Source organism: Bombus bifarius, unplaced genomic scaffold (assembly GCF_011952205.1).
Source record: "Bombus bifarius isolate JDL3187 unplaced genomic scaffold, Bbif_JDL3187 scf7180000009145, whole genome shotgun sequence".
Classification (NCBI taxonomy): Eukaryota; Metazoa; Arthropoda; class Insecta; order Hymenoptera; family Apidae; genus Bombus; species Bombus bifarius.
Genome location: NW_022884930.1, coordinates 817,298 through 834,145, shown reverse-complemented (window position 1 = coordinate 834,145; position 16,848 = coordinate 817,298). Strand labels below are relative to the sequence as shown.

Below are 16,848 nucleotides of genomic sequence, written 5' to 3'. Positions count from 1 at the left end.
AACATGAAGCAATTATTAAAATAATTCAAGAAATTCTTCCAACTTAGATATTTATTTACCAGTTTGTATTCGTATTCTCTTCAGTGGCATACATCTTTTTGTAATAATATTTTTGTTCTCACGTAGTTATATACATACATAAGAAATAAATAATATTTATTTATAACAGCGCTCAATATAACACAAACATATTAGTACAAGAAACATTGTTCATATTGTACTTAATTTATTAAATAAAGGATCCATGATGCATGCGCTTAAAATTAAAATGAGCTAAAATGATACTAATTGCAATTATATTTCCTTTTCTCTTTCTAACAATAAGTTTTTTTTTACGAAAATACAAAAATCAAAACCCGACATGTTATAAAACGTAAATAATAAATATATTATTTTACATATTGTACAGACGTTTTTCACTGCATGCTTTTCGTGTATGAATTTCTTGGGTTATTTTTTTATCATCTTTCTCGTTAACATTGGAAAAGAGTAGACACCAGTCCGTGGTACATAGTCTTTTTAATGGCAATAGAATCTTTGAATTCGTGATATGACTAAGTGTAATTTATAAATAACAAAATATACCATTTCCACCGTAACAGGATGCCTAAGCCTTTTTTATTATATGAAAATCCATAGTGGTCAACATTAATTTATCACTAGAATTATTTTCATACATATACATATATATACACACGTTTCTTTCTTTGCATATACATAGCTTTTTCTGTTTCATGTAATAGTAAAAGCGAATGTGAAAGTTAATCAGTCAATAATATTAATTTAAGCCTCTATTTTTCAAAGTCAGGATCAGCAGAAATAGCGTACTTACACTCCAATTCATTTTTCTTAGTTACCTTCCATTTAATTAAACGAATTAAAAACATGCACGTAAACGGAAATTATATTACATAATTATTTCAAATAATTTTACTTCCGTACCTACATTATTTTTAAAGCGGAAGACCATCTCAGGTGGCTTTATACGTTTAACAATTTTTAAGTTTTCTGAACTTTTTTTCTGCGATACTTGTTTTCATATAAATAAATGTTTTATATACATATACATATATAAAATATATTATATATATAATTATTAATATATATATATATACATATAGTATTTAATTAATTTAATTAATATATATATACATATATATATATATATTAATAATTTATGTTCGCTTTATGAAATATGTTTTAATAAATAATAATCATGAAATTTGCTAATACAAAAAATAAGACAATTTATGCTTTACGTAATATAAATTTGTATTTTTTTTACATAACTTTCTACATAATTAATAATTACTTTGTTCATTTTATAAAAAATAAAAGAAGCCAATTACATCCTTTAAATGATTGTGTTCACATTTGAAATAGTTATGAAGCCTTCACAAACATTGGTAGTAGATATCTCACCAACTGTTAATATGTGTCATATTTTTAATGATATTCTAAATTGCATTTCTTTTTATTGACTTAGATATTTACACAGACAATACTTGAACAAAATTATTTGCATCACTGTGTACGGTGTCTCTGATAAGTGAACTTTAGAAAATAGAGTTTTCCAAGATTCAAAACTTAGAATACTTTTTCTCTAGTAAGATTCAGTAAACTTACGTCACAATTTATGTTAAACCATTGTTGTGAATTAGTAACAGTTTTAAATTATTTTTCAGCAATTATCATGATACATATTAGTAATAACTAGGAACTTGAAGAAGCATTACCTCCGTCTCTTTAAATATACAAATGCCAAATCTTTTTGATATCCGTTCAACGTGCAATATAAGCAAGTTCAAACAACCACCTTCTTGCATTTCGCATCTGTTAATGAGTTATCGCATGGCGGCACTTTCTTTCTCCGAATCACATTAATATTAAAACTTTCATTTTATTTATAAAGAAATACTATACGTAAGATACTTTATAGTAGAGGTAGAAAAATAAAATGAGGACAAACAAAGAAGAAAGGAATGGTCTTGTGTGTGTGTGATAGTCACAGTATTTATATTGTTCGTTCGACAACCTCCAGTTGTAAACGAAAAATCTTAAAGAAAAGTATTAATAATCTTAATATATAAAAGCATATCTAAACTGCCAACTGTGCAACACTAGTTTTATACATCTCAGTTTTATTTACAAGTATTCTTTCGTCGATAGATACACTTTGGAGAAAGAAGTAGCTCACAGTATGTCACAGATTCCTTGTATTATAAAAGGTAATCTTCATTTGCGTGCACTCTTTCTGGCACATGACGTCAATACAGAATAATCTGGTTTACGTTTTTTCAGGGCATGTAATAATGCTGATTTGTTACATTAGAGTAAAGGAAACGGCTTTTTTTAAAATGCCGAATGATAGTAATCATAAGTAGGCCAGTAAGGCTGTAGCCAGTCCTAGCTGGTGCGTTGACGTTTTTTGGCAGGGTGTTCCTCAGAAGAATGTGCAGGTGCAGGCATTACCATCTCACCACCTCTATTAAACATATATTTCAATTGAGGCATGTATTTCATAATACTTTTTACTTGTATTAATGGTAGTTCTTCGTTTAAAGATGAACACTTCCCTGCTTCCATTAACATTTTCATTTGTAGCCTTTAAAAGAAAGTATCTTAAATTAAAAGTTATTTACATCAGTCATAATGTGAGGTAAATGTACATTCCTATAAAATATTTTAAGGTAAACAAAAAGGAATATACTTGCAAAATTCTTACTATTGACAAAGTTAAGAGCATTGTGTACAGACATATGCAAAAAATAATACTTTTTTACCTATTTCCTTGATATAAGTCTATATGCAAGACATCTGTTAGGACTTGCCGACAGCTATTAATGTCACAGATAGGAAAATACTGGGCGACGAAGTCAGGAAGCGTCATCAGTAATTCAGAATATATATATGGCTTGAAATTAATACAAGGTACCATTTTGTCTTCTACAAGCGCTTTCTGAATTTGATAAGGTTGAACTTGACAGGTTGATATATGTGTTTCTGATATTGGGATCAATGGCTTTCTGCCTCTTGAATCCCTAGAAATAAATACTTCAATACAATAATAAAGTATTTATTTGTTCCCTTTAAAGTAGTTTAGTTCCTATTAAAAATTTAAATATAACAATATGATAATATAATAAAGCAAACAATGTCATACCTGGAACTATTATTACTACCATTAACTGGTATTAATGGTGGTGGATATTTCGCATGAGATGTGTTATGCACGGATGGTGTATGCCTTTGTGGGTGTAATAGCGTAGATACCTGAGTAGGTGACGGCATCAGAGCTTGTACTTGTTCGCTTAAACCTAGCATTTGAGGGTATGTACTTGCTGTAACAGCATTTGGGACACCTAAAGTAGGCGTAGTATATGTTGATGTAACCCTAAAATGGAAACATTCTATGATAAATCTTAAGGAACATACAAATTAGGAAATATATATGATCAACTATAATTATGTAATTTACACGAACTACAGTACTTAATAAAGTTACAAAATGTTTATGTAAGATACAATATTGTACAGAAAATCTACACATTGTTGAATAGTTTGGGAAACTTAAAAGTGTATACTAGTTTAAAAGAATATAAATAGAGAAATATGTACATGAGATATTAATCATTGTAATCAGATTCCCTACAAAATGTATATATTGATTTACTATATTTATGCTTAAATGTATAATAGCATCAAGAGTATTTTATGTATTATATAAATTTCAATATTTCATTAACTAACATTTTAAACAACAAATAAATAACTAAAATAAAAAATTAACATAGTTTATTATTTAAAATAATAAACAAAGAAAGTGTAGAAATCAGTCATATATGTATATAAATAATAATAATAACAAATACGAATTATTCACATTTTTCACATATATCAATATCTCATTTAATAGCATTTCTGTGAAAAAAGGTCGATAATAATATGATCTACAAAAAAACGAAACTAAAAGTATATCTAGGAAATATAAAGTAGATATATGTGTATAGTAAATAAAAGAAATAAAAACATTAGAAAGAATATAAGTACTGTTTGAAGAGGCAACACAGGCAATATATAGTTATTGCAGATTTATATAAATCAAAAATTTGTTAATTATAATGTTCTTGTGCATGCTATCTTACTTTTGTGTAGTAATCATGACTATAGTACATTTTACAGGGACTCACCAGTCATCCTTCCCATAGGTTGGATAACTATACAAAAAAATCATACGTTGTATGTACAAATGCAAGAAGCTATAGTGCAGGTTTTCCAGATAATAAATAATAACATTTTTGCAAATAGTATAATTATATATTTCAAATAAATAAGTGGTTCCCTAAAATTCGACACTGCATGCTCATTTTATTCTAGTATACATCATATTAAGATCACTTTTCAAATAAAGCTATTATGAACTTTTAATATGCATTGATAAACTATATACAGTGTGAGTAATAAATATAATAAACATTTTTACACTAATGTAACTACTACACGAATGAAGTTGCGTTGAATTAATGATTAATTTCACCTTGAATTTGAGCAACACATCAAGAAAGATAAATTGTAATTAATTGTCAAAAGGGAAACGATATTTAACATGTGTATATGATTTGTTATTTAAATAGATTTGAGCAAAATATTCCATAACGTGCTTTTTAACAATAAAAACTCACATCTAATATATAATTTACTGTTTTCAATCACTAAATTGGAAGCAAGCATAAAATATTGATAATGCTGTGTAAGAAGAGAGAATGCTTAATATTAAAAATGAAAAGTTGCTCTGAATATTCTAAAGCTTCATTTTAAAAAAACATATACATAGATATTGTATATTAAGAAACAAAGAAGAATAAAGAAGACTTTTAAGAAAACTTTTCATTGCTTACCCGAGATTAGGTTGATTGGAGTGAACTGTTGCTCTGACAAGAGGGGGTGGTTGGGCCTGAACAACATTCTGCATAGTTGTAACTGGATAAACTCCAGGGTACTGAGCTGCTGCACTACCTCCACCCCCTCTACTCCTACTAGATTGTTGGGAATAATTTTTTGGTGCCGTAGATATTTGCTATAATAAAAGATCTTGAACTATTATCAATGAAAAACTCATTAGTATATTATTTCAATTTGTCTTTGTTTATTAAAATATAATTTTATATATATAAATATATTTATATTTTGATATTTATAATATATAATATATATGTCGGAGAAGAGTCAGGAACAGGGTTGTGGGCGTTTGATAGACCTCCCTTGGAGTTGGCCATCGTTGTGTGATAACGAAGACACGGCCTGATGGTACGAGTATGGACACTACCGATTCGACAATCAGCAGCGGTGATTAGGCACTTGCGATGTTAGCGACGTTGGTCTTAGGTTCGATGACGAATCCACGGTCAACGGGATGAAAGAGATACTTGCTCTAACTCAATCTCACGAATCGTCAGGCGCTGCTCCCTTCGTCGATGGGATCTCAAGAAAGAAGAATCTTCGTCCCAATGATGCCACAGAGAAAAACTATGATAGGGTGTATCTAAGGACACGAGATCATCGGATTCGTCGGATATAGCCCTCGTTCCGAAAGTAAGGGAAATTGGCGTCGCTGTCAATTGATCCGTTTGGGACAAAGACCGTCTGTCCGTTTGGAAGATCTTAATTGCCGGAAAAACCCAGGTTTTATAGCGAGTCCTCGGGCTAACTGGACTTGTGCTGTGTATGTGCCTCAACATCCACACCTTTGCTAGGCGAAGCGCCCGTCCCGTTGACCGCGGTTACGTTCGGCGACTGATGGTCGCTTTGAGCCCAAGTTTATTACCACAAATCGCAAACAAGTACAATTGGACAGGATGACGGCAAATTGTTTAATTACGACTGTAAACTTTAATTGCAATTTTACGGATTATCCCGAAGTTCCAGAGGGACGGCTCCGGTGTCCTTTCATCTCCGACATATAATATATATATATATATATATATATATATTATACTAACACAACATTGACCCTTACTGGGGGTTCAACATCTTCAAAAAGAAATAGAAAAAATAGCTAATTATAATGATGTATTTAAAAAATATTCTTACATATTCTAACTTTAATAAAATTTTAACAATATTACAACAAAAATATATAATAATATAAATATATTTTTAAACAACTGGACACTTTTTATTGAATTACATAAAAGCGGAAATATAGTAGAGAGCGACTTACATTGTGCATGTTTAGGGACGAAGGCATTCGCACAATAGAACTAGGTTGAGAAACAAGCGCCGCCGTTTGAAAGGTGGGTTGACCACCGACGAGGCCTGTCCAGCCATTAACACTTTGCACTGTGTTCAACATCGGCTGTGTGACGATATTCGACCTGCCTGAGGATAGTGCTGTTGGCGAAGAATGTGCTGGATGGGTGGTCGCAACGGGTCTAGGTTGGCTGACTCGTTGCTGCACTTGCGATGTGTTTGCGACAGATCCACGTGGTAGCATGTTATGCATAGGGGCAGCACGTGCGTTAACAGTCGCTTTATTCGCACTATTTTGCACGGGAACTGGTTTGGTCGCTGGCGGTGTGGGTTGTTTGGTCCAGCCGCCACCGCTACCACCACCTTTGCTATTCACTAACAACTGAGAGTCCATCACTTTCGTCGGCCAATAATCTTCGAACCCCGTGCCCGGCGGGAAATAACTTTTAATGTCATTCAAACTAATCACTGAACATGTTTCACTGGCAAACAGTTCGTTACGAATACCCTGTACTTTGCAACAAAACTTTAAATACGATAAGTCCCAACCCTCGAGCTTTTCCGCTTTCAACTTGAGATTCTCGGTCTCGCCCTCGAAGTAAAAAAGAGGGACGTATTGAAGGCCGTCCTTCACCGTGTAAGGAACAACGGATTCCTTATTTATCCGAATGAATCCACATTTATCAGCTTTTTGCCCATTTGACACGTTTGGATTCGTCCCGGCCGTTAATTTCGTGTAACACACGTCCAAAAACGTATAAAACTCCTTTGCGTCCGAAAGTCGAACCACTAAGTCTTTACACGTGAATGGATCTCTTCCAAACTGATTCTCGCAGTGTTTAACGTTTATATCGGTGAACAGCTTACTCTCCGCTTCCGTTATATAGTAACTCCTTATACACGTACAACTGTAGATATCCGAGTGCAGGTAACTCAGGTACTTGTTCAGCAACTTAGATTCTAAAATTCGTACAGCACAATACTTTTCGCCAGAGCGAAATATATAAGGTATGTGACAATCGTCGAAACTGGTCCATCCGAATCGGCCTCTTTGGCTTTCATCGTCAGGCGGTACTTTGCCTTCCGTCGTAGGAGGCTTCGTTGATACGGCAGTTGACGAATCCGCTGGTCGTTTATTCAAGTATCCCAGGATACCAGGAAGATTTGATTGTGGAAGGAGACATTGTGGGGGCCTTTGTTGTGGTGGGGCCCCTGGTACTCCTGTAACCATTTTCGCCTTGTTTGCTTCCACCATTTTGGCAGCCAGTTCTCGGATCTCCGCCTCATCGGGAAGTTCTTGCTTAACTACTACTTTATCAAAAGCTGGAAAATATACAATATACTCCTATTATTTTTGATAATTACAAAATAGAGAATATGATATATATACATTTATGTGGTATAAATTTTTTAAGGAATATTGAACTCTAGATAAAATTATTTTGCTTAAATTGTTTGTTATTTAACGGTTAAGTGGTACCCATAGGTAACCATAGTAGTCTAAGTTAGATTACTTAATTCCAATATTTAATTTGTATGTGTATTCTACATTTATTAATAATTTTCATCACAAAAAATGCTTACAGAATACAAACTAAAATGAAATACTTTAAAATTAAACAGCTTAATCCAAATTACTGAACAATACCAATCGAGAATTAATTAAAATTATATTTTAACCTTATATGTATAATTCTTTTCTTTAACACATTATTTACAATAACAAAGCCCACTTAATTATTACAATAACTTATATTCGTTATAAATACTAGATTATAACTGAAATACATAATGTCAGTATATTATCAAGTTTTAGTGAATTAAATAACAATAAATAACCATTATGAATTCTATTTATTTCTCAACAAAATTAAAACATATTAACAAAATCTATAGAAATCAAAATAATGAAAAAATTAATTATTTTTTATTGTTTTAGATGATTGTGTATAAAAATTACAGACGACGATCGATGGAGAAGAGCGCGGGAAAATACATTTATCGTATGCCACAAATGAATTCAAGCAATTATCTTTGATTATTCTGCGAAACGAACTCCCACAAAAATAATAACCCACTAAATTGTCAATTTTATCCATCTTAAACAAGACTTATAAAGTTCGTTTCTACATAAAAAAATATCTCGTATTATACGAAATTTGGCGCTGTTAATTTGTACGAAAGCATACACGTGTTCAAGACCTATGCGCAAGACACGCACTATCCAATCGAAGTTATTTTTGCACTGTAATCATCGATATTTAATTTAAGTTTATGAATATGAATGACAACTATTCATTTTTCTTATACAAATTTTAATTGTTTTTCCTTTCATACAAAACATAGACAAAGAAAATAAGCATAGAAACATTTTCGTGATAGTTCATTTTCAATTAAACATTACAATTCAACTAAATTGCAAAAGACGAATATAATAACACAACACAAGATTGGTACCGGCAATTTGCATGATATATATACATATCTAAGATTTGTAATGTACACAGGACTGCAAAATTGTCTAATGTCGGATTAGGAACCATATTTTCCGAAAATTCACAAATTCGAAACTGTAGTTGCGCACTCGCAGTTTTGTAAAACGTCAGACACTTCAAAACACTGTACACTGTACACGTGACATGTGTTAATTGATTATTCATTGTTTAATCGATTCGAATCCCCTGTCATCTACATCGACATTTAAATAAAACAACCATAAATTACGTTCTGTAAAAAATTAAAACGTTCCTTTTCTTTGAAATCGATGGAAAAAATACTCTCGCGCTCTTTTCAACCGACATCGATTATCAAACGAAAACAAGGGGCTAATCAAGAGTACGCGCACGTGTACATTAAGATACGAGAAAAATTCACCACACTAGGATTTACAAAGACACAACGCATCTTTCATTAATGATAGAAAGATGCATTTGAAAACGTACTGAGTGACACTTGATCGGGTGCCGTCTGCAACGGACTCCTTTTCTCGAGCCATATGGCGTCCGTGCTGCTATCAGCGTTCACCGTATGCATGTCTGTAATATCGTTCCTCATCCTTGACGATCAACGATGCTTTCTAGCCGAGTCGAAATCACATATCGGTTGGATGAGTTGTAAACCAGCGAAGAGGTTATACGCGGTGCGTCTACTGATGTGCACTGTCGATGGAACGACACACGACCATGTTACACGACGAGACGAGAAACAGGCTCAGACAGAGGAAAAGTTCTATCCTCCTCCTCTGTTTCGACTCTCTCGGCTTCGAAGTTTTCACGCTTTCCCTCGACGACGTTTTCACTTTGCCTCTGTCGATTGCAATTATTATAGCAGGTGGCGCGAAAGAGTTTCCGACTCGACTCTCGAGGGATACATTTCGAGGGTAGATAAACGTACGTAGACGGTGGTATCGTTCACACTGACTATGTACATGCTGTTCGTAACACGGGCGTACCTCTGGACCCCGGCGAAGCTTTGCCGTTGATTAAGGAGCTCTCGATCGAGGGTAGCGCCATTTTACGCGGACTTCGCCTCTGTAAAACTGCGATTTCAGGCCGCCCAGTAGGCCATGCCGTAGCATCGAGCTGTCTGCCTGCAGTTGCACGGGACACTAGGCATTCCGCGGTCTAGCCGACCGCCAATCCTTACGGACTAGAGAGGCACGCTTAGTTTTCCACGCTGACTGTACTCCGTTAGGTATGTGCCAGTATCGTCCTCCGCGACGTATCACCACCCGTTGGCTTTAACTTTCCATTTTTAGGAATCTGACGTTACTGTTGCACTCCCTAATGTCCATCGATAATTCTTTCAGATACCCCAATTTTATATCACTGCGGGGTATTTTTAAACGACAACTTCGTAAATCTGTATTGCATTTTACTGCGCGAAATGTGCAAGTACAAAATACAATGAATGTTATCGAGTATTCGATAAAACACTGAGTTGTATATGTACATTACTTGAAAAAATGCATACAAAAATATATAACATACTTGAAAGTATATGTATTACTTGAAAAACAAATGACAATAATTTCTTTAAAAAGGTTCTTAAAACAAAAACACAATTCAGATCATTAACCTATTATAATATAATTTGTCTATATTTTGTATTTAATAAATTGACAATTTGAATTAAAATTGTATACAGTATACAAAGATTTCTATTGCTCTGGGTAAAAGGGGATCGGTAGTCTTCCCAATAACTGTCGCCATCTATCCGTCGCGCTCAATATTATTAATTATGTTGAATTTTATTTCCAGACATAAAATACATACATGTTGCGCATGCGCCGATAATTTAAATAAACATAACGGTAAATATAAATAACTTAAAAATTAATAATATTGCAACAAAATCCTTAAATTACATTTAATTCTAATAATAATTCATTCGTTACGAAGAAATGTCCATTAACTTACAAGAAATGAATGCTTTATAAGATGGAAGGTAGGTTCTGTTTATATACTAATTACTATACTTTGGTGTTCGATACGAGAGCTATATAAGACCGTTGCCTGGCAGCAGTCTTTAGTCGAAGCCGATCAGTGACAAGTGAAGGATGTACTCAACTTTCTCTCCCAAAGATAATAAAATTTCGAAGACGGTAGAAATTATTCCAGTATTTACGGTTTTTTAAATCGTGATTATACAATTTACACATAAGGTATAATTTTGTGCTATATAAATAAGAAGCATAAATAAAATGCGCAAGATCATTTCAGTTTTCAAATTTCGTAGTAAATAAGTATTTAAATACCGGAAATTGGAAAATAAAATTAAAAAATCTTTATACGCTGTGTTAATACGCATGCTTGTCACGTGTTACATTCATCACTCATACTTCCAACTAGGAAATATTTATTGTTCCCTCTATATTATCGCGTTTTATAAATTGAGATTTTAATTAAATTTCGGCAATAATACATATAACAAATATATATTATTAATATGTAAAACTGCACAACGGTTATAATGAAATATACATACAGCAAAATTGGATTTCTTAGATGTTTACAAACAAATAGGTCATTCAAACTTCTTATTTTCATTATAACCATAGCAATATCAGGTAGTATTTCATTAAACTTTAGTCTATAAATCCATATGTATTTCATTAATTCAAAATTCTTTTCTGCATAACTCTCAGAAATCATCGAAATCGTGATCAACATTTTCAACTGCTTTTAATCTCCAGTGTAGTATCATTATCACTTGGTCGTACTTCTCACTTCACTTATTTCAAGAGATTCAGGAAATTATGAAATTTTATGCTAGATACGTCACTGAATCTTATAAATAGGTGAACCATATCCTCAATCGGATTTCGCATCGTGTGTCAGGGATCGGCTGCAGCAGCTAGGTACATACCGCTCAAAGAGTGGCCAGGGCCAGCGCGTAAGATCGCGCAGACGATGTGACAACGTTGCACGGTCGATATGCTCTTTCAGGCAAAGTGCCAAGATTGGTAAACGCACGCGGCGGTATATAGTCGTGGTTTCAGGTGCCCTTCCCTCCTCTAACGCCCGCGTTTCACCCCCACCGCCATTCCTGGAACTTACCCGTGGGATTCTGCGTGATGGTGGGGGTTAAATAACAAAGGTGGGGGAATTGAAGCTGCGCAGAACATTGCCAGACATACGTCGCTGTTTGTGCCTCTGCGCAGCCTTACATACATATACTCGACAGCCTCCTATATACTACATATGTATTATACTTATTATTTTAATCATGATTTACGGCTGCAACGTTGCCGGTTCTCGCTGCAGGCACGCCCACTCGGTCTCCCTTTTTTCACTTTTCAGTCGTACATACTAATACATAGATGTATGCGGGGAAAAGCAACGTCGCTTGATCGATACTTAAAGAAACATATAAAAACAAAAAGATGTACAAAGTTGTATTTATCAGCATCGTATGAGCATGTTTACGAATAAAGATACGTCTTTATTAAGATACAAAATAAAAAATCGCTAGCTTTCGTGCATAGATTGAGCAACTAAAACTAAAATAAAGAATATTTAAAAAATCGTAACTATATACGTTGTAATTAAAATGTTTATATGTTTGTTACTCTTTTATTTCGATTGTGTTTTTCTATAAATAATTATATATATAACAGGAATAACAAAGATGTTAATCTATATGACCGTGCAACGTTGCCATTACAAAATGGCCGTCGCGGCCTTGATTGGCCCGATTTCTTCTATGGCATACGCTGGGCCAGTCGTTTTGGCAACACTGGAAGGTCATAACAATCTATTTATAGCAGCCCTCTATTGCTGCTGTTGCTATGCCAAGTGAAGGCACAGTTCGCGGGGAGGGGAGGCAGTGGAAATGGAGGGGGAAGAGATTACTGAAGAACAATATGGCGTTGAACAGGATGTGCCCTGTACCGATCTACCCATTCTCTTTGCCATAACTACATTGTCCTTTCTTTCTAACGTTCACAATCTTTCTCTTACAATTTCCTTCTTCTTCCTAATATCAACGTATATCATTCATTTCGTTCAATTATGAAATCAAAAGAGCAAACATTACATAACGCGATGAAATATAGTACAGAGAGACACAATTAAATACGATAGCCTTAATCGTGATAAGACGTATGGGACGAGGTTACCATCGCTTTAGTGTTCTGTGACGAGAAAAACAAGGATGATTCGAAGAGTGGGGAGAACGAATATTCGGTATATTCACAATAATGAAAGAGGACCATCTAAATATGCTCTATCATTTTTCTAAATGTAATTTTTTGCGCAACTCAGTAGAATTGCACATGGCGGCGTGCACTTGCAGCAGCTGACAAGCATCGTGGTGTGCGTTTTCATGGTACACAAGCACGCATGCGACTTGCACGAAGTCGCGCCGCTTCGGGAATGCTCGGCAAACTTCGTGAAACTGCCTCTTTGTTACATCATTCTTTAGCTCTTATGTAGTACATAGAGGCGGATACATTATATACTGCGTCTGCACATATTTCCCTCCCAGCTCTCGCTCTCGTATGTACAGTGTATATAGCTGCCTTTGCATATATGTGCCGGCGAAGCAAACGGGCGGACGGTCGGAGGAGTGAGATCAGCTCCATGTTACACGAGGCGCACAAATGTAAATCAACTAGAACGGACACTAGAGTATGTAATATGTATATGCGTTTTATCATCTATAATTTTACCAATTATAATAAAGAAAATTCTTAATAATCTTATTCCATATTAAACTATTACAACTTCACTAGATCTAAATAAATCGTAACTTTAAATAAATTATTATTTGTTTTCACTGTAATATACAATAGTGCTTTCTGCATTTTAAAAATTTGATTATTCCATTACTCAGAAAAAATATATATATAAAACTTTTCGTACACATATTAAACTTTTATTAAAAAAATATATTTTGCCAAAGTACTCAAAATTACGGAATAAAGATGAACCAAAATTACTTTGAAAGAACAAAATCCAGGGGCCTCTTGCATAATATAATATAACGTAATATATAGTAATATAATAGTAATATTACTAATATAGTAATATAAAGTAATAGTAAGTAATATAAACGTCTCCTTTACGATTTCACAATTTCTTATCAAATAGGATAATCATATAACGCGATTTTTTCTTAATTTAATTGTGAAATTTGTTACTATTATGCAAGGACATTTATTAATATTGATAATTTGTATAATTTCACTAATGACAGTAGTTCAATTGCAAAAGTGTAAATGGAAGTTTATATGTATCATTTTCAAAAACTAATAAAAAAGCATTATTGAAAAAATGTTTTTAGTGATAGATAGATCTATCTTGCAACTAATAACTGACATCAATAATGTTTATTTTTCATCACGCTTTGTGGCGCCAAAAAACTTTTGGAATACTTCACATATAAAAAGGACATAATCTATAATAATCTCAAAGACAATTCCACATCTTTTTTATCTACGGTTGATTAATTTTCTTTGCTTTTCCATCTTTTTATTTCAGTTATTTCTTTACTTAATAATAACGGAATTACACATCGATACTGGTAGTAATATATATTATGTCATATTTATATGTAATATTATGGTACGGTAAACCTAACCATAAATCATTAAAAAGATTATAGTTACTTATAGGAAAATAGTTGTAAAACAGGAAGCACAAATTCTTATGAGCGTTTTCAATAATGAATGACTATACTTACTTTTTCATTGTACTGATAGAAAACAGGCTATATATTATTTTTATATAATAAAATAACCATGTACATAATGTATGTCATACAATATAATAGTATGTTATTTTATTATCCTAACCTTAATTTATTCGCGATGCACACAAAGCTCAAAAAATAAGCTATCTATGAATAAATGTAGACTTGTTATTATCTGACCGTAATTAAATTTTCATAAAAGAATATATCTAAATATAATCTTTCATTAATATAAAAAAGTTTTTAATAAAAGATGACACGCTTTAAGCTTCTCGTAATATTTTTTGTTTATGGAAGTTATACGGTACTGTAATTTAAGTATTCATTACACACTTTCTTCCCAAAAAAATATCTACGATATTGCCAGGATCATCTTACCGTTTACTTTAAATAAACCGTGACGTCATCTTCTGCAAGCACACGCGGATAAAATGAAATGTGAATTAACATCCTTTTATTGATCATACATCGAAACGTATTGCAAATAATTCTTGTTATTAACGATTTATCGTTCGTGTAAATATTAAATAGTAATAATCAATACAATGTATGTATATTTAACAGGATATAGACATATTTTTGCAAACATTGAGCACCGTACATATGTCACTAATAATGTTTCCTATGTGTATTCTTTACTTTTATATGTACAGTCACATAACGTAAATACAATAATCGTTAAACATAAACAATCTTAATGAGTTCTTTCCCAGCATTTGCAATCGATGTCTGTATGTGTCATTCAAATACAATAATACACGCTGATATTCAAACTCAATTAGGATTACGCTGGTATGTGTTTTAAAAGTCAATTTACAACAAACATGTATCCACGTGCACATAAACGAACCTTAGTATTATATTGAAATTAATAGACATTAGACGTTTTATATAACTGTGAATTTACATGTGCCCAAACAGGGTAACTGTGGTATATATAATATTTATAAATGACTGAAGAAAAATCTTTAAAAAAGAAAGAAAAATGAAATAGTTTCAATCGTTGCGTTGTATGGAACAAGAAAAGGAATGCAATAGAAGGTAAAAAGTATACGTCAGATTTTACGAGAACAAGACGTGTATTTAGATTCAATGTGTCGTTGTTGCAACGGTATATTGTCAACACGTGAGATGCAGATGTTGACAGGTAGTCGCATCGGGGAACCACGTTTCGCCGGGTCTGCACGAGGCGCAGCTCATAGAAAACAGAAAACACGACGTGTACCTTCTAGGCACTGGGCGCTGCTACAACCCGTGTAACAGAGCGAGAGGGTACCGAGGTTGGACGTGGTAGAAAATCAAGCGAGGAGTACACAGAAGTACCAAGAAAAGTAAAAAAGGATAGAAGATGAGAATCTAAACGAGAAAGGAATACAGATGTATAGGAAGAGAAAAAGAGATGGGGAATATCGGGAGAAAGAGAGGGGGAAACGATACGCGCGAGTCTGTTGTCGCCGCCACCGCGACCACCGCCGCCACCCATAACCTCAAAGCTTACCTCTGTTGATTCGGGCTTCGACGATTTGTACGTCTTCGTCGACGCTCCTGTCGTTCATCTTCTTCTTCTTCTCGTTAACCTGAATGTCCATGCACATAATTCCACAGAACAAAACAACACTTCCGCCACACGAATACGCTACCCTTACGTTCCCGTGACATTTACATGAAACTGTGTGTGCGCGCGCGCGAAATATAATATACCACAGTTACAGCGGGGAAAGCGAATGGGTCGTCGCACGAGGGCGCCGCGAAATGCGCCTCTGTGAGTTGCGAATCTATTTTGTGGTTGTTGTACTTGACAATGGAGGAGAGATAGACATAGAGACACGACCGATAAGCACGAGGAAGGAAAACGAGAAGAATCTTAAACAGTTTAGTCGGTTGCCTCGTTCGTTATACACGTACACGCAATTCTCTCGCGGCCCGCGTTTTCTGCTGTTTTGTGCGGAGGTGAACCGAGAGGCCGACCGGGTTCCGTCCAGATTTGAATGTGGTACACGTTGCCAGTTCTTTCTCATACCCCCCTTCGTCCCCCTCCTATTCGTCCTTATGTACTTAACGGTTGCGACGTTGCCGCACATCCGGTACCATTGGGTAAGTGGTGGGGGAAGAGAATTTTGCAAAAGAGTGGGGGATGTACATAAGTACCTGACAACGACATAGTGGGGACTGCGAAAGGGTGGGGGAGAGCAGGGGGTATGTACATAGAGAAGGGGAGAGGGTTGTTGCTCGGGAATAGGAATTTTCCATGACGCCTCGGGGCAACAGCGACCGTTAGCTAGATCACGTGGCTTCACCGGAAGTTGTAAGGGCGACGCGCCATGATGCGCGCGCCCTCCTTTTCCGCTTTCAAATCTTTTTTTCCGAAATTTTTTTCCTTCGAAATATTTAATTATACTTTACGAT

The 16,848-nt window shown here is 34.3% G+C and overlaps 1 protein-coding gene and 1 long non-coding RNA gene across 8 annotated transcripts; one reads left to right on the top strand and one right to left on the bottom strand.

Moving 5' to 3' along the window:
* Positions 1-1,428: 1,428 nt before the first annotated feature.
* On the bottom strand, positions 1,429-16,587 carry LOC117213941. Of its 7 annotated transcripts, none has more exons than XM_033459680.1 (7): positions 15,941-16,587; positions 6,221-7,572; positions 4,899-5,077; positions 4,191-4,217; positions 3,164-3,394; positions 2,784-3,041; positions 1,429-2,605 (listed from the first exon to the last, which is right to left on the bottom strand). In XM_033459680.1, the coding sequence occupies exons 1-7, from the start codon at positions 16,035-16,037 to the stop codon at positions 2,407-2,409; spliced, it is 2,343 nt and encodes a 780-aa protein (XP_033315571.1). In that variant the 5' UTR covers positions 16,038-16,587; the 3' UTR covers positions 1,429-2,406. The 7 variants fall into 7 exon arrangements, with proteins under 7 accessions (XP_033315571.1, XP_033315576.1, XP_033315575.1 ...); XM_033459685.1 differs by lacking the exon at positions 15,941-16,587 and adding an exon at positions 11,617-13,469; XM_033459684.1 differs by lacking the exon at positions 15,941-16,587 and adding an exon at positions 9,701-9,902.
* On the top strand, positions 9,852-11,040 carry LOC117213942. The gene is made up of 2 exons (XR_004488751.1): positions 9,852-9,942; positions 10,058-11,040. It is a non-coding gene; the product is annotated as an uncharacterized LOC117213942 (long non-coding RNA).
* Positions 16,588-16,848: the final 261 nt, after the last annotated feature.